General features: G+C 50.1%; 1 protein-coding gene across 4 annotated transcripts in view; it reads right to left on the bottom strand.

Annotated features, from left to right (window-relative positions):
- Positions 1-25,465, bottom strand: part of SCUBE1 (signal peptide, CUB domain and EGF like domain containing 1) — a 131,505-nt gene that overhangs the window by 93,343 nt on the left and 12,697 nt on the right. For all 4 annotated transcript variants that reach the window (XM_043881393.1, XM_043881395.1, XM_043881394.1 and 1 more), the window contains exon 3: positions 16,547-16,675. In XM_043881393.1, coding sequence (XP_043737328.1) covers positions 16,547-16,675 — 129 coding nt within the window. The remainder of the gene's footprint in view (positions 1-16,546; positions 16,676-25,465) is intronic.

The raw sequence follows: 25,465 nt of genomic DNA, 5'->3' as shown, positions 1-25,465 counted from the left end.
TCCCCACCATTGCTACTGCCTGGATTCCAAATCTTCAAGCATCAAATCTTCCCAAGTAAACTCAATATTTTCTTCCAACTTTTTAAACTGCTGAGTATAAGATCTGGGCCTTATCAGGCTGCTGTGGGTGCTTCCCGGTGGCCCGTTCCCTTCCTTCTTCCAGATAGCGCCCTCCGCCAGTCGGCCGTGGGAGTTCTCTGTGAGTGGGGGCCCCCACGTGGGCCCCCGCCCCAGCCTGCGATGGCTCCTTCACCGGGCTGGCAGTGAGCTGGCCACTTCCTTCCCGTGCTCAGCAGTCCCTCATTGCCAGGCCCTGGGTGGGTCATGTGGACACAGCGGGACTGAGAGATGAGTCTGTGCCAGGAGAGTCGATACACTTAAGAAAGTAGCGGGCAGAGGAGCTGGAAGCAGGCAGAGGTAGAGGGCTGACATGGGCACTAGGGAGCTTTGTGGAAAAGGCAGCACTGAGCCTGGCTGAAGCATCACAAGGACCATGTGCCTCCCCAAGGCTACCCCTCTCCCTTTCCAGGCCAGGCTGTGGCATGACCTTTCCATAGCATAACTGCCCTCAAGAACTTAACATGGGTCCCTATCACTTGTCCAATAAAACTTTCATTATTCAAAAATGTGAATGTATAAGGAATTTTGAAAAACAGTGGGGGGAGAAAGATCAACAAATTTATACTCTGGCTACAACTCCTATCACGAGCATCTACCTTATTTTTTCACGTGCTGAGTTTCAGCTAGTGGTAACGAGTCCCGCTTTCACCCTCTCGCCCTGCTTCACTGAGAGCTGAGTCAGCGTCTTGGTCAGGCTGGGGCTCAGTCCTGGCTGCCCGTCTCACCTGCTGCTGTCCAGGCTGCAAGGGCCCCCTGCCCTCGCCTCAGAGTGCTGTCTCTCTTCCACTGCGTTAGTGGACTCCCCTGGGAGGGACACATCTGGGCAACTGTGAGGGACTTTTCTGCAGATGAATTCCCAGAGGCAGGACTTCTGGGCCCCAACCTTCTCATCATGCCTGCTCGACCCGTTACTCTGTACACGGTTTCCTGGCTTCCCACCCGAGAGCGCGTCCGCAAGAGCAGTCATTCCATCTGAAGCCATCTTTCTAACGCCCCGTCTCCCCTAGAGAGCTGTGATGGCACACGTGTTTGTGTCCCTTCATTCATTCAACAGGCAAGGAACAGGCAGTGAGCACGTCATCAAGGCCTGACCCCAGGGAGCTGCCCAACCAGGGTGGGAGAAGGAGTGAGACCAGGTAAGACCGGGGACTGGGATCGGGAGGCCAAACTGTGGGGCAGGGGAGCCTCTGTCTAAACTGCACAAGGACCAGCTCAGGGAGAGCCATGTTTGGGGATGGGATGCCTGCCGTGTGTCTGTGTGTGTGTGAGTGTGTGTGCGCGCATACACACCCATGTGCATATGTTTGGTGAGGCTGGAGCAGTAGGTGGGGCCCTGGCGGCTGTCGAAGGAGGGGGCGAGGAGCCAGGATGGCGTCTGAGGTGCCCAAGGTGTGGATGGAGGAAGTCCCCCCCAGGCCCGCGTCTGCAGATCTGGATCTCCATGTCTCAGGCTCGGGGAGCAACGGTACGTCTGCCTCTGCTGACAGGCTGCCATTTCACACGCCTCGGTCTTCTCTCCCCGAGCCGCCACGCTCCTTTCTGACTGAGCAGGCTGCCATTTTACACACCTCTATTTAAAAGCAGAGACATTACTTTGCCAACAAAGGTCCGTCTAGTCAAGGCTATGGTTTTTCCAGTGGTCATGTATGGATGTGAGAGTTGGACGGTGAAGAAAGCTGAGTGCCAGAGAATTGACGCTTTTGAACTGTGGTGTTGGAGAAGACTCCTGAGAGTCCCTTGGACTGCAAGGAGATCCAACCAGTCCATCCTAAGGGAGATCAGTCCTGGGTGTTCATTGGAAGGACTGATGCTGAAGCTGAAACTCCAATACTTTGGCCACCTGATGTGAAGAATTGACTTACTGGAAAAGACCCTGATGCTGGGAGGGATTGGGGGCAGGAGGAGAAGGGGACGACAGAGGATGAGATGGCTGGATGGCATCACCGACTCGATGGGCATGGTTTGAGTGAACTCCGGGAGTTGGTGATGGACAGGGAGGCCTGGCGTGCTGCGATTCATGGGGTTGCAAAGAGTCGGACACGACTGAGCGACTGAACTGAACTGAACTGATCTACTCCTCCTCCTGAGCCACCGCGCTCCTTTCTGACTGAGCCAGGCCGCCATTTTACACATCTCTGCCTACTTCTCTCCCTGAGTCTGCACTCCTTTCTGGCTGAGCCTCTTCAGCTCCAGGCTTTGCACCTGCCCTTTCCTCCTCCCCTCGCCCCATCCCCGCCACCACCTGGCAGGGGGAGACGGCCCCCCTCCCTGCCAGTGCTTCGGGCCAGTGTTAATGACAGCAAGGACACCAAGCTTCGAGTATTCCTGCACAGAGCCTAGAGCTCCCCGAGGGTGGGAGTCGCATCTAACTCATCTCCGGATCTCCTGACTGGTAGGTATGGGTACTCAGGGGGCAGCTGCTGACCAGAGGTTACAAACCATTTCTCCCAACCAGATGGCCACCCTAGCAGCAGCTCTCAGTCAGGCCCCCCACATCCTGGACTCCGATTCCAGGCCCCACATCTTGGCTACGTGATTACGCATCAATAGTGACAAAAGTTCTGATAGAATCTGGGGCTGGACGCGGCATACAAACATCAATGCATGATCCTAACCATATATGGTCAGTTCTACACACAGATGACCTCAGACAAGAACATTAGGACATGAAAGCTGTTGACCTGTTGGGGTGGCAAGCTAACGGGGGAATTATCTTCTGTCTTGTCTATTGATTTCTTTGAGTGTTTCTGTATAATAATTACATGTGTGGAAGATGGGTAAGTAAACAGACCTTTTCAACTCTGCTTGAGGAGCGCTGTGCCTCTGGTTGGTCCAAGGGCGGGGTGGGGACCGAGTCACCCTGCCAGGAAGGCCAGGGAAGAGGTGCATAAGGATGAACCGGGGCGCCCAGAACAGCCAAGAGGGGGCGTCCTCCAGGCGGGAGGAAGCACAGAGGGTGGGGACAGGCTTCACATCTGCAAGGCTGGAGTGGCAGGCAGAGCCCAGAGCTTGAGGAGCCAGTGGCCAGGCTGAAGACCCCAGACTCCTCCAATGGGAAGAGGGGCCCCAGGAGGATCCCACTCCACGGGGCCTCCGCCAAGGCTCCTCCCAACGACTCCACTGGCAAGTGACCCCTTGGCAGCCAGCACATGAGCCAGGGCGGGGCAAGGGGCAGTGGGATCCTCTCCCACCACTAAGGTATCACCTGAGGAGTTGCTAAAGACCCCAGACCAAGCAAGACCTGGGTGGCTGCCAGGGCCACCTGCTTCCCACAGAGGACGACTGCCAGCTGGGCACCAGCCCTCTCTGCTGGCTAGTCTATTTCCAGCTGCATGTGGCTGGGGTGAGGTGGGTGCCAGGGAGGGATGCGGGGGCAGGCGAGGCACGCGGCTGGCGAAAGGTCACGATAAACAGTCTGTTGGTGCTGGGAAAGGATGGTTGCTGCAGCACGTGTCTAGACGTGGCCTGGCCCGGCCCACGTCCAGGGTGGCCCCCAGTCACCACCCAGGCACGGACTGCTCCAGAGTAAGCAAGCTTATTGGCAGAGGACGCGCTGGGTCGCAGACTTTGGGACTCCCTTACTTGCTGATAACTCCCATTTTTAGGCACACAGTTCAGCTCTGGTCTGGGGTATGTGTCTTGGTGGTAAAGTATTTTTAAAAAGCTTTCACAAGACACTTATTTTCTGTTTACTTCTCTGAATTCTGACCAAGACCTTGGCACATGGACTGCAAACAAGAAAGATGAAGGGACGTGTCTGCTCGCCTGTCCCTTCCTCAGCAACTGGCTGTTTTTCTTTGCTGTTTATGGGCTCGGCCTTCTCCACCCTGGGACAGAGCAGGACTTCTTCCCCAGGTCACCACACTGAGCCCTATTCAAAGCTGGCACGGGGCAACCAACAACAGATTTCAACCACGTCCTACCAACAGGAATGGCTGCCCTGTATTGTGCCGTGGTTTCTGACCTGAAGGTGCCACCCAAGGGAGAGCAGGAAGGAGAGGCCGCGGGGCCTCCTGATGCCACAACGCCCACCTCACTCCACGCCTACAGCCCCCTCCCAGGAACATCGTCACCCCTCTTTTCTGGATAAGAAGAGTGAGCCTGAAGAGCTGGCTGCAAACCCCTGCTGGGAAGGGAGCTGGGGGCCAAGGGTGACGCGTCTGTTCCCAGGTCCTTGCTCTCCCCTCCTCTAGAGCAGAGACCAGAAGGAGCTGGGCCTGGAGACAGGACGGGACAGGGGAGCTCCACGCTCAGCCGGCCGCATGGGCCCCACTCATGTGGGCTGCTAGGAGACACCCCCTGCCCTCCCACAGTTCTCAGAAGTTTTGAGAGCCCCTAGCCCTGACCCAGGGCCAGGCTTGTGTGTGCACCACTATCAGACCATGCTCTCCTGGGCAGTCAGCATCAAACCTTCCGCCTCCTTCCCTGGCCACCGACCCATCCCTCCATCACACAGATGAGTCTGCGCCTGGGAACACAGGGCTAAGGCACTTTGGAGCCTGGCCCTCCAGGACCTCCCGAGGCAGGAGAGACCTGCCCCTGGGGTCCAGGGACAAGCCTAGGAACTCAGCATTGAGGCAGAGGGCAGCCTGGGAGGCTACAGGCACCCAGGGGAATGGTGTACAACTCAGGGGACGCTTTCCAGAGGGGCTGATGCCCGAGCAGACGTGTGACAAGGAGGGGTCATGACGAATTAATGAAGAGCACGGGAAAGGGTGATCTGGGCAGAAGGAACAGTAGGTGTAGTGTACTCCAGAGCAGGAAAGGTGGGATGCGTTTAGGAAAACAGAAGTTATTCGACATGCTGGAGATCACAGCTCTGAGAAACAAGGAGAGAGAGGTAGATGGGGATTGCATCTGGCAGGGATGAGGAGCTTGGCCACAGTCCCTGGGGACACTCCATGCCACCAAGACATCCAATCACGAGCTGTCAGAGGAAGAAGAACTCTGACACAACAGCCAGGCCGAGGGGTTCCAAACAGGGCCTTGTGGGGGATGGGCTCCCCGGAGAGCAGGGCTCTCATCCCTGCCAGTCTTGCCTCCCATTTCAGCCACAGCTGTGTGACCATGGTGGGATTCTGCTGAAAATAAAGGGTTCTACTGCTGGACACAAAACCCCATGGAATCTGAAAACCATTGGTTGAATCCCACCCCTTACCTCACATGTGATGGGGAAACTGAGGTACAGAGATGGAGGGAGTTTCCCGAGGTCCCCCTGCAAGTCCATGGCCCAAAGAGCCTGATTCCTGGCCCACTGCCATGCCCCGCAGCACTCGCCTGGCCCCCTTCTGAAAGAAGAGCTCATGGCTCTGCCCAGCCCTCCCCCCAACCCCCAGTCCTGAGCTGGCTGCAGGTTTGAGGCTGGAGAAGGCCACTCCACCCCCAAAACACACCTGGGTCTCCATCACTCCACCTCCCTGCCCGCTGCAGGAGCTCCCTGGTTCTGTAATGATTTGGGGAAAGAAGGAAGCCCATTTATAAAGATGTACACTGAGTCCAGTGTGTTTCTTTTTCTCAGGGCAAAGAATTTCCATCAGATTAACAGTTGTAAAAAGCTGGGAAGAGAAGTGAGTCTGAATCCAGCTTGTCCTCTGACAGTGAATCCCTCCAACCAAGTGTGTTCAGACCATGTGAATGTGGGCCAGGAACAGGGACCAGCAGGGAGGGAGGGCAGAAATAGAGAGGACAGGAAGAAACCTCCACAGTTTACCTTGAAAAATATTGGTGTTTATGGAATAAGTATTTGTCTGAAACTGTTTAGTGTCACATTAAAATGGTCAGCATTTTTTTTTCCTAGCAAGAAATGCATTTGTGCTGTTGAAGTATAAAGACAAATAAACAGAGGCGAGTCGAGCCTTCGTTAGGGGTTCAGGGAGCAACACATTGTCTCCAGCTGTCCTCCAGGATGAGAGGGGCGCCTTCAAAAGGGCCGAGGTGCGGCCTTTCATCCTGCCGGGGACCAGCCCGGCGCAGGGAAGAGCCGTGACCGCCGCACCGCCGCGGAGCATCTGGGCGCCCACGGTGCGTTCCTCCCACACGTGCACCTGGGCTCCCGGGCCCCGGCGGGCTCTGCAGAGCTCCTCTCCTCCTCTGTTCATTCTGCCTGGTGGCCTCTGGGGTAACCCGGTGCACATGTGATCCTGCCAGACAGGCATCATGTTCATTTTGGAGACAACAAAACCAAGACTGAGAAAGAGGTGACATGCGCCCAAGGTCACCAAGTGAGTATTGTGGTGGAGCTGGGATGGACAGCCCTGACGCCACGTGGCCCATGTCAAGGGATGAGCCCAAGAACCGGTGCAGAGAAAGGGGTGGATTCTGACCGGGGAAGGTGGTGGGCTGTGGCTCGCTGGGTGGGGGCACCGTGTGGAACACGCAGGCCAGTCCCCACCGAAGGGCCTCACACCCGGCTCAGGGGCAAGGCTTGTCCCCCGCATCTCCACCAGCTCAGAAAAGACATCCACTCTCTTTAAAAAGTACCCTGACCGCACACTAGGAGTAAGTGCTAATTAGGTGATTCCCATTTGTCGAGCCCTTGTTGAGTGCCAGGCGTGTGCTCTGCATCTCGTTTGGGCTCTGCATCATCGCTGTCAAATAAGCGCTGCTATTAGCCCCACCAAACAGATGACGACACAAGGCCCAAAGAAGTGAAGTTACCTGCTCAGGGTCGCAAAGTTGAGTGATGGATCCAGCATTCAAAACTATGCAGGCTGATTCCCAGGGCTCCTCCAGGACTGGGAATATGCCACTCATGTCCAAACTGCAAGCTCCCAGCCCAGGACACAGCACAGGGCAGGCCCTCAGGAGATCTTCTGAGATGAATGGCTGTTAAGGGCTCTCAATTTTGATGCCATCTAGAAGCTCTCAGTTCAGTTCAGTCACTCAGTCGTGTCCAACTCTTTGCGACCCCACGGACTGCAGCACGCCAGGCCTCCCTGTCCATCACCAACTCCCAGAGCTTGCTCAAACTCATGTCCATTGAGTTGGTGATGCTATCCAATCATCTCATCCTCTGTCATCTGCTTCTCCTCCTGCCTTCAGTCTTTCCCAGCATCAGGGTCTTTTCCAATGAGTCAGCTCTTTGCATCAAGCGGCCAAAGTACTGGAGCTTCAGCTTCAGCATCAGTCCTTTCAAAGAATATTCAAGACTGATTTCCTTTAGGACTGACTGGTTTGATATTACAGTCCAAGGGACTCTCAAAAGTCTTCTCCAATACCACAGTTCAAAAGCATCAATTCTTTGGTGCTCAGCTTTCTTTACAGTCCAACTATTTTTGCCTGGAGAGAAGATCTCCCCTTTATAGTCCAACTAGAAGCTCTAGGCTGACACATTCCCCTGAACCCCAGACCTGACTACCTCACAGACTTTGAACTTGAATACCGTATCCACTCAGATGGCTACTGATTATGTCAAATTGAACTTGGCCCAACAGACTATCAGTCCACACTGTCCCCACTCCACAATCTGTCTTCCCCCAATCTTCCCCACCTCAGGCCCAGAAGCTAGAGTAACTCCAAGCAAAAAACCAGCAGTCACTCTTGATTCCTCTTTACCCTCACTTCTTGTATCTAATCCATCATCAGTTCATTCTGGCTCCATTTTCAAAACATACATGAATCCAACCACATCTCATCACCTCCACGATCATCACCCTGGATGGGGCCACCAACATCTCTGATCTAATGGTCTCCATTAGGTCTAAACATCTCCATCATAATGGTCTCTGCCTCTTATTTCCCATTAACACATTCTCTATGTAGCAGCCAGAAGGCAAATCTATTAAGACGTCAATCCCTGGTTAAAATGCCCCATGGTTTCCCAGCTAATTTTTTTTCCCCTAGCTAATTTAGAATAAAATCCTAACTCCTAGGGCCTGTAAGACCCGACCTGACCTGGCCCGGCTCCCTCCTGACCTTATCTCCAGGCCTTCTCCCTCCCTCCAGATCCTCCAGGTACAATGACCTGTTCCCAAACTCACCCAACTTGTCCCTAGCCCTGGCCACCGCCTTTGTCCTCCCCTTTTTGCCTGGAGGGAAGATCTCCCCTAGATCTTCAATGGGCAGCTTCCCGTTCCTCCCTGAGGCCCTTCACCAGTTCCCCTCCCGGTGAACACTGGTGGACCTCTGTAACTGCCTTGATAGGCAGAGCTGGGAGGAAGTGCCTTCTGAGAGCAGACTGTAAAACTGCATCTTGTTCTCCTGGGACCCAGACGCTATGCTGTGAGGAAGCCCACACCACCCTGTGTGGACAGACCACACCGAGAGGCTGCCCAGAAGTGTTCTGGCTGACAACCAACTTCAACCATAAGACATCAGCAGAGAATTCTCCAGATGATTCCAGCCCCCATCAAGGCATCTCCAACCTCATGTCTTCCCAAACGCTGAGGCCCAAACGCTGAGCAGCTGAGACAGCCATCCCCGCTGCGTCCTCTCTGAATTCCTGACCCACAGAATCTGCAGGCAGAGTACACTGGTGTTTCATGCCACTAAATGTGGGGAGGTTTTTAATGCAGCAATGGTCACAGGAATACCACGCTCTCCAACACTGCTGCCCTGCCCCCATCAATTCCTATCACATAGTCGTTGTTCAATCACTCAGTTGTGTCCAACTCTTTGCGACCCCGTGGACTGCAGCAAGCCAGGCTTCCTTGTCCTTCACTATCTCCCTGAGTTTGCTCAAACTCAGGTCCATGGAGTCAGTGATGTCATCCAACCATCTCATCCTCGGTCACTCCCTTCTCCTCCTGTTCTCATTCTTTCCCAGCATCTGCATCTTTTCCAATGAGTTCACTCTGCATCAGGTGGCTAAAGTATTGGAGCTTCAGCTTCAGTATCAGTCCTTCCAATGAATATTTCAGGGTTGATTTCCTTTAGGATTTACTGGTTTGATATCCTTGCAGTCCAAGGGACTCTTAAGAGTCTTCTCCAACACCACACCTCAAAAGCATCAATTCTCTGGCGTTCAGCCTTCTTTACGGCCCAACTCTCACATTGGTACATGACTACTAGAAAAACCATAGCTTTGACTATAGGGACCTTTGTAGGCAAAGTAACATTTTTGGTTTTTAATACACAGCTTTTCTTCCCAGGAGCACGCATCTTTTAACTTTGTGGCTGCAGTCCTATCACATTAGTTTTATTAGTTTTCACTGCAGGTGACCGACTGGACTGAACTTACTTCACTGAGTGATGTGCTTCCTTGCGCACTGTCTCCTCCTTGCGCTGCTGCGGGCGCTTTACCGCCTCGTTCACCACTCACTGTTCCTTCAGCATTTAAAGCTGGCTCTGGCACACAGCCGGGGTTCTGAACATTTTTTGAATAAATGAATGGATGAATATTGGATGGAGCCTTGTGTCACCTGTGGTTTGAGCCGTGAACATTTCTGGGTTTCTCATGAATCTGGGGGTCCCATGACACGTGCTCCATCTAATTCCCCTGGATCTCCGCCACGTGCCCAGCACGGACGTTTGCTGAGCCTGAGGACCTAGGATACAAGGCACTTCTTCAAACTCATTTATTTGTTCATTCTACAAATATTTATTATATGCCTATGATTTGCCAGACACAGCACTCGATTCTGAGGAGGAAAAAGGAGAGATAAACAAGAGCGCTTCTGCCTGCAGGGGAAGAAGACAGAACTCTAGAACCGAGCTGAGTGGAGGCATGTACAACGTGGTCACAGAAGGCTTTGGAGAGAAAGGAGACGCAGGCTAGGTCTCGAACGACAAGCCAGACCTCACCAGGTCGTGCTGGGACAGGGGTCACAGAGAGCAGCACTGAACAGGAGGGACAGGTGGATGGTGGGTGTAAGGCCGGTGGGGCCAGAGGGCACAGGTGGGTAAGGAGGAGAGGTGAGGAGAGGAGGCTGGCAGTGCCCTGGCCCAAGGTGCGTCGTGAGCAGATAAACCGGGAGCTGCTGGGAAAGCGACGGGAGCCCCGTGAAAGGGTTCAGTGATCACAGGGCTCTGTGAGGTCACACGGGGAACACAATGTCCCAAAGCAGCTCAAGGGTGACAGAGCTCCGGCAGAGGCAGCAAGGACCTGCCTGGGAGGCAGTACAGATTTTGGGGAACTCTCCAGAGCAAGGGCTGCCCTCATCCCCTTTAGCAGGCCACCCACCAGCCTGGGTTGGCAGACGCTAGGATTTCACTGAGTCCCAAACTCACGGGGGCGGAGGGGTGGGCTATCAAACCCCCAACGATCCGGACCAGCCTCCCAGAGCAGGGTCTGTTTCGGGTGCCATGGGGCAAGGGATGGGCAGTAGCTTATGGGCTTGAACCGGCAAATGAACAGATCTGGGCTCTGGTCACAGCTCAACCACTTACTGGCTGTATGACCTTACACGGGCCACTTTCTCTTTCTGAGCCTCAGTCCCTCATTTGTAAAGAGGGGGATACTAGTGGCTTCTGCTCAGGGCTGAGTGAGGACTAAGGAAGAGAACATCAGCACAACATCCTGGGTGACTTCGGGCACACAGCAGAGACTCGGCCAACGTCCCCTCACCTCACCCAAGAGGAGCCGACTACCTAGCACCAGGCCGGGCACACAGTAGGTGCTCAAGAAGTGTTAATGGGAACGTCGCGATCTGCTTAACAAAACAACTTTTCTGCTGAATCTGGCTGTGGATGACTCCTCTTCATCAGGGGAAAATGTGCTGAGAAGCAAGTCCGAAATTCAAACTGTGAGCAACTTGAGAACCGTATTTTTCAGTAAGTCAAGATAAAGACTGGGGTCGCAGAGAACATCTGGCTAAGTGAACTAATGGCTTTAGGGGAAAAGGAGCCTTCCTTTGTGGAGTCGGGAAAAAATTATCCACCGCTGGTTTTAATTTAGGATGAAAAAAAAAACCTTATTCTATTAGCCTAAATATTGCTCTTATGTCCAATTGCATGGAGTTTGGAATAATATTTTTCAAACAGAACTACTGCTATTTCAAGTAATTACAATGCTAAAAGCAGTCATTTGGGGTTGAGCAAGGATCTCATCATGGCTTCAAATCCCTCTGGTGTCATTTTCTGTTATATTTGAGAAATTCCTCAATAAAGATGTCAAATAGAAAGAGGGTTTTACTCCCCAGAGAACAGATTTGGCCACCCTCCAGGACACGGTCCCAGGCAAACCATCTCCAAGAAAATAACCTCATTTGCTCAAAAGAAAAGGTTCAACTGTGAAAACCCAGGCAAGAAAATAACCCTTCAGCCATCAGCCTCATTTCTCCTACGAGCTCAGAACGCTTTTCAAACTGTGCTGACCAGGCTCGGTTCCAGCCATCATCACGAAGGAATTCAGTGGTGGTTGAGAGAGGGATGTTCCAAGCGGATGAGACTTCTGACCCAGGCTTTTGGAGACAAAACAGGAGATGTAAACAGGCCTGACTGTCCCGACGGGTGATGGCTGTGGGGTGGGCTCAGAGTGACTGACCAGAGACGGTCAGGGCTGCACAAAGCAGAGAGAACGCAGAACGGAGAACCCTCCCCAAACTCACTCAGCTTCTCACAGCAGCCAACACCCGCTGAGGGCAGGCCTTGTGCTGGAGGCTCTATCAGGCAGCGTGAACACAGCTCCTACTGAGAGCGAGCGGAGAGTTAAATGACCAACAGGTTGTGAGCAATAGAGAACAGTGGGGAGTGTGGCGATCAGGAACCTCCACACACTCTCCCGAGGCGGGGGCCATGATGCAGAGCGTCCCCGTTGCTGCTGTTCCCACAGAGAGGTGCCCCTGTTCTCGGCCTCATCCCTGTAGGGTTCCTGCTCTGCCACTCCTGTGGCTACAGCCCTCCCCACGGAGTAAGCAGTCCACAGGCGGTCACTGCACCTGGAACACACTAGATGATGTTCTGGGTGTTTGAGGCCCCTCAAATTCCCTGTCCAGCCCCCCCCCCCCCCCCGCAAGCCTATCTCTTCTCAGAAGGACGAATAACAGGACCAAGAAAAAGGGAAGATGGCTTCAAGGCAAATGTCCAGGATTTACACACTCAGGTTAGGGGGCCCTCAGGCACCCTGTGGTATAGGACAGGGCCAGGGGTGAGAAGAGGGGGCGGGGAGCAGGCATTGCCCACGCTACCACTTTCTGGCATGAAACTCCAAGAAGTCCTAGAATTCTAAATTCCACTCCAGCCTTCCAAGTCACAAGGAAGGACTGCTTGTCAAGGCAGAAGAGATTGAACATATTTTAGTTTGAAGCTTCCTAACAATCTTTACATATCTGGCCATGTGGGATATGCATTCCTGCCCCAGACCCACAAAGTCAGGGATGGGAGGATTAGGGCCAAGTAGGAACAGAGCTGGAAATACTGAGTTTTATGTGACATCCCTTGATTTATAAATGTGGACAAATAATTCAATCCCCACCGCCATCATCATCACATCAGCAATATGGGGTGAGCGGGAGGGAAAGCAAGCACGTTCACGGGCTGGACTGCGGGCGAGGAGCCTGAAACCTCTGCAGCAATGCGACAACACCCCCGACCTGCGCAGAACCGCCCAGCAGTACGCGCAGCTCTCCAGGTCTACTCTCTTATTTAACTGGCACGGTGACCCTGAGACAGGTACTCCTGACCCATTCTGCAGTTAGGGGAACTGAGACTTGGAGAGTCTGAGTAACTGCTCTCAAACCATAAAACTCATGAGCAATGGTGACAGAATTTGGACCACATCTTCCAACTCCATTAAGTCGAGCTTCCTCCTACAGCATGACGGTTTCAGCCAGTGTTTACAAGCCTTTGAGATCCCAACACTGCGCTGGGCACGTTTTCAGCGTTTTGTGGGTGAGGAGGTTGTGGCTTTGTGTTGTCAGGCAGGGCTGGAGCCGGTTGGAACCGAGGTCTGACTTCTCCAGAGCCGGAGTTTTGCCGTGAGAAGGAAAAAGCCCAAACATCAAGACGTCTGTTGCGAAGCGTCTGCCCTCAGCTAAAAGCAGAGGAGCAACAGAGAGAGCCTTTTCTTGGCTGCCATATGCGTGCGTTAGAGCCGTATGAAGTTGCAATCTGTGCTCAGAGGTGGGGGTGGGGGAGTCTTACCCAGTTCCTTAAATTAATCAGTATAAAAAGAATCCACTGTGGAAATCACGTTGTTGAAACCAAAACCTGCACAGACTCCATTAGTCTGGAGGCGTTGGGTATACCTGCCCGCCGTAGCCAGGAATAAGGGTGCTTACAAACAGGTGATTCTATCCAGGTAAGAGAGGTGTGAGGGGAAGGGGAGCCTGTGTGTGTGACACAGCCCGGGGACTGCAGCCAGCAGGCCCGGCCCCCACGAGGTGTCAGAGGCGTCAGACTAGCCCACCTTGATACGTCTGGTCTGAAAGTCGACCAGGCTAAGCAAGGCCCGCTACATTTGCGTGCTCTGTGCCAGCCACTCTCCAGATGCTCAGCACCCACAACCCCATTCAGTGCTCGTGAGAGCCTGACAGGACAGTGACGGCGAATGCTGTTTCTGGTGAGGAAACAGGCCTAGTGGTGAAGTGGCCAAAGGTCACACAGCTGATAACTGGCAGAACCAGGGGTGGAGCCCAGAGCCTGCAGGTCCCAAGGTCTGGCCTCTTGACCACTGGTGATATGCCTGCTCCTGTCAGGACATGCCCGACAGGCAGACTGTCAGGTCTGTCTTCATGGACTAATCCGTTCCTGAAATGGACTCTATCATCTGAAAAAAGGGGCCAACAGGCCGGACGGTTAAATGTTTACGCTTCTTGGGAGGATTACATGAGATAAAACGTGAACAATACTGAACGTGGTGTCTGGTACAAGAAATGCAGTCCAGCCTCAGTTCTCTCCAGTCTCATCGAAGGCTCTGCCTTCCTCTCCAGCTCCACCTCCCAGCATTCCTCCCACTCCCCCCGAGCCCAGCCTCAAGGAGCCACCCACGGCTCTCCACACAGGCCCTGCCCTCACCGCTACCTCTGGAGATTCTGTTCAAGGCAACCTCCTCTTTGAGGTCCCGCAGAGGAGTCAGGCACACTTCCCACCACCGCCCTCCCCCCCCCCCACAGCCCATGAAGGGTAACTCTTCATAGACCCCTCTGGGCTTCCATAGTTTGCTGTCCAGACCTCCGTTTCGGCACTTTCTTTGGGTGTAATTACATGTTTACAGATCTGTTTCCCATAACAGCTCATCTGAGATCCAGTGTGCATTAAACAAAAACAGGCAGAGGAACTGGAGATACACTGATAATTCTGGAGGAGTTTCAGAGCACTGGGGATCTCAAGCTTCCTAGCACACATGCCCAGTCACTCAGCTGTTTCTAACTATTTGTGACCCCCTACACTGTAGCCTACCAGGCTCCTGTGTCCACGGGATTCTCCCGGCAAGAATACTGGAGTGGGTTGCCATTTCCTCCTTCACAAGCTTTCTATGCATACACCAAAAGCCCAGCTGGCACGATAGAAAGTTTACCCAGCCCTTCCAGGAGACACTGCATCAAGTGCCACCAAAAAATCCAAATAATCCTTTTGACCCAGAAGTTCCAGGAAGACTTGCTAAGGAAGCAGTTGGGAAAGCAAGAAAAAATGTTCTATGCCAAGAATCACCTCTGGGTTCTGATGGCAAAATCAAACAAACAAAATAAGCAAACAATGTAAATGTCCAACCACAGAAGGGTGGCCGAGTCACCTACAGTAATACTGATGCCTGTTTGCTGACTATACTCACCAAGCACCAGCCACATCACCGTGCTATTTCATTCTCAGACACAACCTGGTGAGGCCGACAGCATGTTATTCCTGTGGCTGTCAGGGTGATGGGAACACCTCCCAGGGCTGATCGCCCTGGGACTCAGCACACTTCTCAGCTGCCTGGACATGATCGCAGTTACCGCTCACAGCAGCGTATGAGACAGCTGCTCTGCACAACCTCCCTTTACCAACAAGACCCCGAGGCTCAGTGACCTTAAGAACGTGTTCACGGCCACGCCACACCCCTGCTAAGTCCACGGCCTCACCCCTGAGGCTCCAGCCGTTGTTCCCCAGGTCACTCAGCAACGGGCAGCAGAAGACGGCTGGGGGGACAGGAGCACCTGCTTGGAGACCATGGGCTTTCTACCAGGAGCTGTTCCTCCTGCTGTGGACCGCAAACCACCTCTGTTATGGGTTTAATTACATCCCTCCCAAGATGCTGAAGTCCTGACCCCCAGGGCTGGTGTGGGTAACCTTTTTTGGAGATAGGTTACCGGCAGATGATCAAGTTAAGATGTTTCGGCAGGGTGCCCCCTAATCCAACAGGACTGTGTCCTTAGGAAGAGAGGACATTTGGACACAGAGATGGGCATGCAGAGAACAAAAACAATGTGAAAACAGAGAAGAAAAGTGATCTACGCTCAAAGACAAGCCCGAGGCTACCAGAAGCTGGGAGAGAAACAGGTCCTCCCCCTAAGCCTCATAGGGACCAACCTCGCTGACACCACAGCTTCAGACTTTGAGCCTCTAGGACTCTGACAGAATAAAGTTCTATCACTCAGGTCATCCAGTGTGTTACTCTGTTACAGCAGCCCCAGGTTGTTAGTCACTGATCAAATGATGAGGCAACTAGGAAAATGGTGATGACAAGGGCCAGGTACCTGATTGCAACTACAGGTAATCACACCCGGGTGCAGAGAGATGCCTGAAAACAAACACTCCAGAGAAACTAAGATGCTTTCCAGTTTTTCTTTGTTCTACATTTTCCCAGTTGTACCCAGAAAGTTTGCATTACTCATAAATTTATACAACTGGCTTAAAAATATATGTATTTGAACTAGGAGAATCTGGAAGTATATAAGAATCCTTGTTATGGGCTGAATTATGTTTCTCCGAAATTTATATGTTGAAGGTCTAACCCTTACCCTCAGAACATGACCATATTTACGATAGGACCTTTAAAAAGGTAATTACGTTGAAAATGAGTTGTCAGGATGGCTTCTACTGCAATATGACTGGTATCCTTGTAGAAAGAGGAGATTAGGGCAAAGAGAGAAAGACAGAGAAACACCAGATACGTGCATGCCGAGAGATGACCATGTGAACACACAGCAAGAAGGTGGCCATTGGCAATCCAAGGAGAGACCCTCAGATTAAAAACAAACCACCAGCACCTTGTCCTCGGACTTCCAGCCTCCAGGACTGTGAGAAAATAAATTTTTTCAGTTTAAGGCCCTCAAGCTCTGCTATTTTGTTACAGCAGTCCTAGCAAACTAATCACTGTTGTTGTTTAGACACTAAGTCATGTCAGACTCTTTTACAACCCCAGGGACTGTAGCCCTCCCACCTCCTCTATCTATGGGATTTCCCAGGCAAGAATACTGGAATGGGTTGCCATTCCCTTCTCCAGGGGGTCTTCTCGACCCAAGGAGCCGAAAGAGGACAAGCCTTCCCACTGCCCCCAACGTTACCAGCTGGAGTTGAGAGAGAGGCAGGGAGTGCCCAGTGGGCAGGGCACAGCGGCATCACTCACCCAGGCAGTTGTGTCCGTCGTGTGCCAGCATGAAGCCGTCAAAGCAGGTGCACCTGTAGTTCCCCGGGATGTTGATGCACTCGTGGACGCAGCCCCCATTGTAGAAGTCATTCTCACACTCGTCGATGTCTGCAAAGTGAGGTGCATGAGAAGTGTCAGAGGAAGCCGCAGGGGTCCTCTGCCCCCCTACTACTGAAGACACGGGGACATGAGTGGTTAGGGGATGACTCAACAGGCATTCACTGACTCAAGTCCTTGCTGGGGCTGGGGAGCTGATCCAAAGGTTACAAAGATGAAGATCTTGGCTTTGGAACGCAGTCAGCCACCAACCTGGGGAGCAAGGTCATGTGGCAGGCATGACTGGAGTGACTTTCAGATCCCCCGATGGTGAAGCAGGCAAGATTCACACTCAGCTCTGGCCCCCTTGAAGCCCTTTCAACACTAACAGCATGCAGGGGCCCTATCTAAAATCCCCCCAAACTGGCTCTTTTCAGGCTATTTGAAAGGTGCCCAGCGCGGAGAGCTCATTACTTGTGGGAGAGGGGCTAAGAAATAAATGAACTTCTCATACCACCAAAAAACATAACTTCTGGAATGAGACAAAAGGCCGTATACGCCCCCCAGGGTTTCCTTCCAGATCTGAATTTCTACTGCTTCAGTTTCCTTGTTACAACAAAGACGTCTGTCTCATGAACAATGGCTAATAGCCTTCCTAAAGGTCACCCTTTTTGCCGTTCTAAGTGTTTCTCAACATTTCCCATCAGGGGTCAAACAGCTATCAGTTCTGGAGTTCCAGAGATTAGAGAGGGCCAGAGAGCTATAGCAGCGAGTCCAGTTAACATTCAATGAGCTACCCAAGTCCCAGGGGTGACACCATGTGTCATTAAGGCTCCAATCCCCGCATTAACTACGAGGCACAGACCCCGGTCATCTGTATTCCAATTTTACAAGGGAATCAAAGAAGCTGAGGCACAGCAAGGCCAAAGCCTTGCCAAGGGTCACACCTCGACGTGTTATATAAGTGGGATTCGAACCTGTGCAATCCCCCATTAGAACGAGGGGTACTGGTGGCGTTGAACCTACCCATCTCAACCTCTACAAGCTCACGAAAAGATGGCAACCGGAAGCCTCTCACAGCAGAACCGGAAGTGTTTCCACATCCTAACCGGAAGCAGGAAGGGGCCACCCTTAAGAAGAGGGAACTGAAGGCAAGCCTGGCCGCTTCCACAAATGCCTGAGGGGCTGGCAAGGGGAGACACCCAGCTCTGTGCTCTCTCCACATGGTCCAGAGGACAGAGCTACACAGAGTAGAGAAAAGCCAGAAGGACCAATTAATTAATGTTCAGGGGTAGGTATGTCCCATCGGGAAGACAGAGCCTGTCTCATGAGGTAGTGAGCCCTCTGACTCTGGAGATGACCAAGCACTGTCTGGACACCTGTCTGCCAGGAATGCTGCCAGCAGAGGAAATACCACAGCCCTGAAAGTGATAGAATACAGGGTCTGTGCAGCCTTCTTCTGGTACCCATCCACCCAGCCATGATGAGGGAAGAACAAGCAGCCTGGATCTGCAGAGGTGCAAGAGTCAGCAGGCTTCCCGCCTGCAGAGGCCATCAGTGACTGCTGGGAAGCAGGCTCAGTGCTGTAAGTCATTTAAATTGCTCGATCAGTATACTTAATGTACTTAGAAGTTTTAAATAACATTAAAAGCAGAGTATAACATTTTGTGTTTGAAAGGGCACATGGATTTATAAAGACTGGGATATCGATTACCTCTCAATCTCTGTGGCTCTGACCTTTCGACAGAGCCCCAGATATACCAATCTAACTACCTCCTCTCCCCCTAGATCGTCCACATTCACTCCAAAGGCAGTATGGACCAACTTTAACTCATCAACCTGCACTTCCCTGGGGTTCTCCATCCCAGTAAATATTGTTATCCTTCCATTTCTCCACTGACATCTAATCAGCTACCAACATGTGAATCTTCTACACTCTTAACATGGGTGCGGTCTGCAAACTGGTCACCCATTTCTACTACCTATAAACATGGCACCATCTCTCAGCAGATCCAAACCAGCAGCTCCCAGACTATTGCCTCCCTCCTTTCTTTCATTCATGTAGATGACTCAGGAGAAGGTAGCCTGGTCCCAACTCTGGGGGTGGAGCCTGGTCAGTCTCACCAAATATTACATAGAATTAACGGCTGCTATTGTTCCCAGGGTGGGCATGTGACTTAGGCTGGATCAGTCAGACTGAGGGGAAGGAGTTTTATTTCATGTTGGGCAGAAGTCTCTTCCTCTCACGTTGTACCTCAGTATGTAGGTATCTACTCCTGAAACATACACCAACCCTCTGGAGTAGGTGTTTTAACTCCATTTCATGGCTGAGCAAACTAAAGTGCAGAGAGGTAATTGCTCAAGGTCACATAATAACTGGTAGGGCAAGGATCAAAACAAAGCCTTTCTGTTTACAAAGCCCATGTCTTTTCTAGTGGAGGTGATGGAATTCCAGTTGAGCTATTTCCAGTCCTAAAAAATGATGCTGTTAAAGTGTTGCACTCAATATGCCAGCAAATTTGGAAAACTCAGCAGTGGCCACAGGACTGGAAAAGGTCAGTTTTCATTCCAATTCCAAAGAAAGGCAATACCGAAGAATGTTCAAACTACTGCACAATTGCACTCATCTCACACGCTAGCAAAGTAATGCTCAAAATTCTCCAAGCCAGGCTTCAACAGTATGTGAACCATGAACTTCCAGATATTCATGCTGGATTTAGAAAAGGCAGAGGAACCAGAGATCAAATTGCCAACATATGTTGGATCATCAAAAAAGAGAGAGTTTCAGAAAAACATCTACTTCTGCTTTATTGACTATGCCAAAGCCTTTGACTGTGTGGATCACAACAAACTGTGGAAAGTTCTGAAAGAGATGGGCATACCAGATCACCTTACCTGCTTCCTGAGAAATCTGTATGCAGGTCAAGAAGCAACAGTTAGAACTGGATATGGAACAACAGACTGGTTCCAAATCAGGAAAGGAGTACCTCAAGGCTGTATATTGTCACCTTGCTTATTTAACTTATATGTAGAGTATATCATGTGAAATGCCAGGCTGGATGAAGCACAAGCTGGAATCAAGATTGCCAGGAGAAATATCGATAACCTCAGATATGCAGATGATACCACCCTTATGGCAGAAAGCAAAGAAGAACTAAAGAGCCTCTTGATGAAAGAGGAGAGTGAAAAAGCTGGCTTAAAGCTCAAAATTTAGAAAACTAAGATCATGGCATCTGGTCCCATCATTTCGTGGCAAATAGATGGGGAAACAATGAAAACAGTGACAGATTTTATTTTTGGGGCTCCAAAATCACTGCAGATGGTGACAGTAGCCATGAAATTAAAAGACACTTTCTCCTTGGGAGAAAAGCTATGACCAACCTACACAGCATATTAAAAAGCAGAGACATTACTTTGCCAACAAAGTTCTGTCTAGTCAAAGCTATGGTTTTTCCAGTTGTCATGTATGGATGTGAGAGCTGGACCATAAAGAAAGGTGAGTGCCGAAGAATGGATGCTTTTGAACTGTGGTGTTGGAGAAGACTCTTGAGAGTCCCTTATCTATCTATCTTGTGCTGAAGAGAAATAAAATAGGTTGAAGAAGAGAAAGCTGGTGAATGTATGCAGAAATATGTTTGGTAATTCCAGCACAGTTACAAAAGGAAGGCCACAAATATGGCTCTGAGCCTCCTAGAAGCCAAGGTAAAGAGGGAAACACAATCAGTTACAGAGTCACCACATCCATAAAATTCAGTTGCATAAACTGTTTTAAGACATTGTCTAAGAAAGATGTCTTTCCCCAGTTAAGATAATCATACACCCAAATTTGCCTGGCAAAGCTCTAGTTTATGCCTATTGTCTGATAATTACTAATAGCAAACTTTCTAGTGTCAAAATGATAAACTATTTGATCACCATACACATAACGCATTACAAAGAGATTGCTTTTCTAAAGAGATTGATTGGATAGTCAATATAACAACTCTAGGACTTCCCTGGCGGTCCAGTGGTTAGGACTCTGTGTTTTCACTGCAGGGGACACAGGTTCAATCCCTGATTGGGGAACTAAGATTGCAAAAGCCACGCGAAGCAGACAAAAAATAGTAATAAATAAATAAACTAAAAATGAACTTAAATACCAAAAAACAGCTCTAGCCTTTCCCTTCCTTTGACTCCCCATAGTGTAGGCCACAGTGGATGTTAATGCCCTGAAGAGAGCAGTGTCTACTGTTCACATTTCTTCCCTTAATCCATTCCCCAAAGATTCCCCCAGATCTGAGCACTTCTTAGAATGATCAGCTCTTCTCCAATCACCAGCCCTGGAGTGCTCCAACAGGCTTCTGAGGCCAGCCTGCTTTACCTGCCCATCCAGCATCTTGAATGGAGAACATCTGCTCACAAGTCAAACCTCCCCTGATTTTCTGCATCTTTGCCTTGAATTTTTGTTTTTTAAAATCATGTGCACCTCACCCTTTAATGCATGAGAGATAAACACATAAACAAACAAACAAAAAACTCTGCCAAAGCAAGCAGGTTTATTATTGTAAAAACCGTATCCAAGAGCCGCCAGCCCCAGAGGAGGTCCCACAGGCCTCCAAGATGCCCATCCATCTCGGGCCACTTAAAAAATATTTTTATTGAAGTACAAATTGAAGTCTTGAATATTCATTGGAAGGACTGATGCTAAAGCTGAAACTCCAATAGTTTGGCCACCTGATGTGAAGAACTGATTCATTTGAAAAGACCCTGATGATGGGAAAGATTGAAGGCAGGAGGAGAAGGGGACAACAGAGAAAGAGATGGTTGGATGGCATCACTGACTCAAGGGACATGGGTTTGGGTGAACTCCGGGAGTTGGTGATGGACAGGGAGGCCTGGCGTGCTGCAGTCTATGGGGTCACAAAGAGTGGGACACGAACGACTGAACTGAACAGTTGATTTACAATGTTGTGTTAATTTCTGCTGTACGGCAAAGTGATATATGTGTATATATACATTCTTTTTAAATATTCTTTTCCATTCTGGTTTACCATAGACTACTGAATATAGTTCTCTGTGCTATACAGTAGGACCTTGTTGTTTATCCTTTCCATATATTCCAGCTTACATCTGCTAACCACAGTCTCCCTCTCTAGCCCTCCCCCCAGGCCCTTCCCCCTTGGCAACCACCAGTCCACTTTCTATGTCGGATCGCTATGTAAGGACTGTTAAAGCTAGAGAATGAGGAATAGGCAGATGGAGTGGGGAGAGGGTGAAGGAGTGGCGGGGGACAGAGCCAAGCTCTCTAGTTATTTAATCTTTTTTTTAAAATTTGAAGTGTAGTTGATTTACGATATTGTGTTAGTTTCAGCTGTAGAGCAAGGTGATTCAGCGATATATTTTCAGATTATTTCCCACTATAGGCTATTACCAGATATTGAATATAGTCCCCTGCGCTATGTGCTAAGTCTCTATTGTTTATCCGCTTTATGTTTACTGGTTGGTATCTGTTAATCCTATACTCCTAATTCCTCCTTCCTCCCTTGATGACTCTAAGTGTGTTTTCTAGGTATGTGAGTCTGCTTTTGTTTTGTAAATAGATCCATTTGTATTATCTTTTAGATCCCACATGTAAGTGACATAATATTTGTCTTTCTTCGTTTGACTCAATTCATTTAGAATGACAATCTCTAGCTCCAGGCATGTTGCTGCAAATGGCAATGTTTCATTCTTTTTTATGGCTGAGTAATATTCCATTGTATTGAGTGGGTCAAAAAGTTTGCTTTTTGGCCAACCCAACATATATGTACTGTATCCTCTTAAACCACTTGTCTGTTGATGGACACTTGGGTTGTTTCCATGTCTTGGATATTGTAAATAGTGCTGCTACGAACATAAGGGTGCATGTATCTTTTCAAATTATAGTTTTGTCTGTTTATATACCCAGGAATGGATTGCTAGCTCATATGGCAACTATATTTTCAGTTTTTTGAGGAATCTCCGTAGTGTTTTCCATAGTGGCCACACCACTTTACATTTCCATCAACAGTGTAGGAGGGTTCTCTTTCTCTTCGCCCTCTCCAGCATTATTTGTAAACTTCTGGATGATGGCCATTCTGACCAGTGTGAGATGATGCTTCATTGTGGTTCTGAATTGCATTTCTCTAATAATTAGCAACATTGAACATCTTTTCATGTGCCTGTTGGCCATCTGTAAGTCTTTCTTGGGGAAACATCTATTTATATCTCTTGCCCATTTTTTTATTGGGTTTTTATTATTTTGCATATTGAGTTATATGAGCTGTTTGTATATTTTGGAAATTAAGCCCTTGTTGGTTGCATCATTTGCAAACATTTTCTCCCATTCCATACATTATCTTTTTGTTTAGTTTATGGTTTTCTTTGCTTGTGCAAAAACTTTTAAGTTTGAGTAGGTCTCATTTGTTGCTTTTCACTTTTATTTCTTTTGCTTTGAGAGACTGGTCTAGATATTTATTCTCAAAGGGCTGTTGTGAGTTTGTGTCCCTCAAAAGAGGTGCTGATGTCCTAACCCTCAGTACCTGTGAATGTGACTTGATTTGGAAATAGGATCTTTGCAGATGTAATCAAGCTTTAGATAAGGTTGTAGTGGAGTACAGGCTTCCCAGGAGGTGCTAGTTGTAAAGAAGCTGCCTGCCAATGCAGGCGACATAAGAGACACGAGTTTGATCCCCGGGTTGGGAAGATCCCCTGGAGGAGGGCATGGCCACCCACTCCAGTATTCTTGCCTGGAGAATCCCATGGACAGAGGAGCCTGGCGGGCTACAGTCCGTGGGGTTGCAAGGCGTTGGACATGACTGAAGCGTGTGTGTGTGTGTGTGTGTGGGAGTTGGATGGGCCTAATCCAACAACTGGTGTTCTTCTAAGAAGGAAATTTGGATAAAGACGTACAGAGAGGATTTTCGGACAGAAAGGAGAAAACCATGTGAAAACACAGACACACAGAGGGAGGATGGCTTCAGCACCGAAGAAGCAGAGAGCACAGGGATGAAGCAGTGTGGCAAGCTCGTGTGACCACTGCTTCCATTGTCCTGATGCCAAGACCGAGGCCCAGCATGACTGATGTCTTCCCAGGTAGGGGAGCATGGGATGCATTCAGATGCAGGCTCTATTCCTACTGGAGCCACATCCTCAGGGTGCATGAGATGAACACTTTTTAAAAGTGCTTTATGCTTCAAAAAGTTATTAAGAAGAAAGTTGGGGAAGAGACATCATGTGCATCATCGCATTTATTTCCAAGGTCCATACCTGCTCCTGGGGTTAAGAGGTAGTGACAGAGATGTTCATATCAGAGAAAGTGGCCAGGACAAAGCTTCAACCCGAGTGCTCAGGATAAGAAGGCCAATAGCTCGCCCCAAACATCCCTGCTTCTTCTCCAGCTTGGATTTTTTGTTTAATGAGAACTCAAGTCCCAACAGAAAACAGCTTCCAACATCCAACAGAGCAGAGAAAAACAGCACAGGGAGCTGCTCATTATAGGATTTTAAAAGGTCACGCAATTCCACTTTTCCAATATTAAAATGGCAGCATGCACGCACGATCCCACAGCTGTAGTTACGTGCCAACAACACTGGCTTGGACTCGAGTGGGAAGAGTTTGGGTTTTTTTTTTTTTTTAAATTCAAAATTGATTCTTGCCGCCCCATAAAATGTACATTTATTCTGTAGTGCCTCAGTTCGAAGAGAGTCTACTACAATGAGTCAGAGATTCTTCTCATTTCAATACCATTTAGGGCATTTTAGTTCTAAAAATCAGGACTGACCGGAAAGGTTCTCCAAATGAGGATTTTTAAAGCACCCTACGCGCCACTCTCAGAAATCATTACTGACTATATCTCCCTGTGTCCCTTTGAAATTGGCATTTTTCTCGACATTCCTTGCAGACAGTGGAGAGCAAACGCTCTAACAAAGAACCCTTCCCTGGCTGGGCGCTAACACGTCTTCTCCTTTGTCTGGGGCTTTAGGAAAAACCATGCACTCCTTAGATCAGGCAACCATTCTGGGAGAGATGTATGGCTTAGGAAGTTGAGTCCTTATTGGTGAATAAATCTTAATCCGGTTTGTTGGCTAATTACATTCGAGGGAAGGTGGTTCCGCAGGGCCGCCCAGCAGGAAGGATTAAGCCCCCTGTCTCCGGTGGCACAGGGTTAAGCTCTGGGTTTGTAATGACTGAGTAATGAGGCCCGCTCTCGGCGGACTCCTGGCATCCATCGATCAGGTTTCCCTTCTGCCGAGACAATGCCAGAAGTGGGCCCAGCAGTTAATTATGGGAAAGGTCAAAGGTCATGCAAAACCAACACAAATCTATATACTTTTTCATTCCTAACGGCGCACAATGACCATGGCTCAGCCAGAGGGTGGGAAGGTCCTCCCCCCAGTCAACCCATGATCCAAGGTAACCATGGGGTTTGAGCTGTGGGCTGACCTCTCCCAGTGGCCTGCACGGCTTCGGGCCTCCACGTTTTTGCTCACGTTGTTTTCCTCTGCCCGGAGCTCACAGACACCCACGCCCTTCCACAGACTGAGCCTCCGCATCACTGCCCGCTCTGAACTCTTGCAAATTGCCTGGCAGACAGGGGCGGGGAGGGGGGTGCTTCTCCCCACTTTCTGGGCCCCGCGGCTCCCTGAAAGGACACTGTCATTCCTGTCACTTGCTATGTATGTGTCCTTCGAGGCTGCGACTTCCATGGCGCAAGAACTGTGTCCTGTTGAGCTGCAGGTTCAGCAGTAGCAGCGTGTCTCTGCAAAGTCTGCTTGGCATTGAACGAATGAGTAGCCATCTCAATTGGAGCCCTCATGGACTGTATGCAGTCCATGGACTGTATGAGGCTGTACGCAGGCCCTT

The sequence above is a fragment of the Cervus elaphus genome, chromosome 22, assembly GCF_910594005.1.
Source record: "Cervus elaphus chromosome 22, mCerEla1.1, whole genome shotgun sequence".
Taxonomy (NCBI): Eukaryota; Metazoa; Chordata; class Mammalia; order Artiodactyla; family Cervidae; genus Cervus; species Cervus elaphus.
Note: the sequence above shows the minus strand (reverse complement) of the source record. Positions and strands in the feature narration are given on the sequence as shown.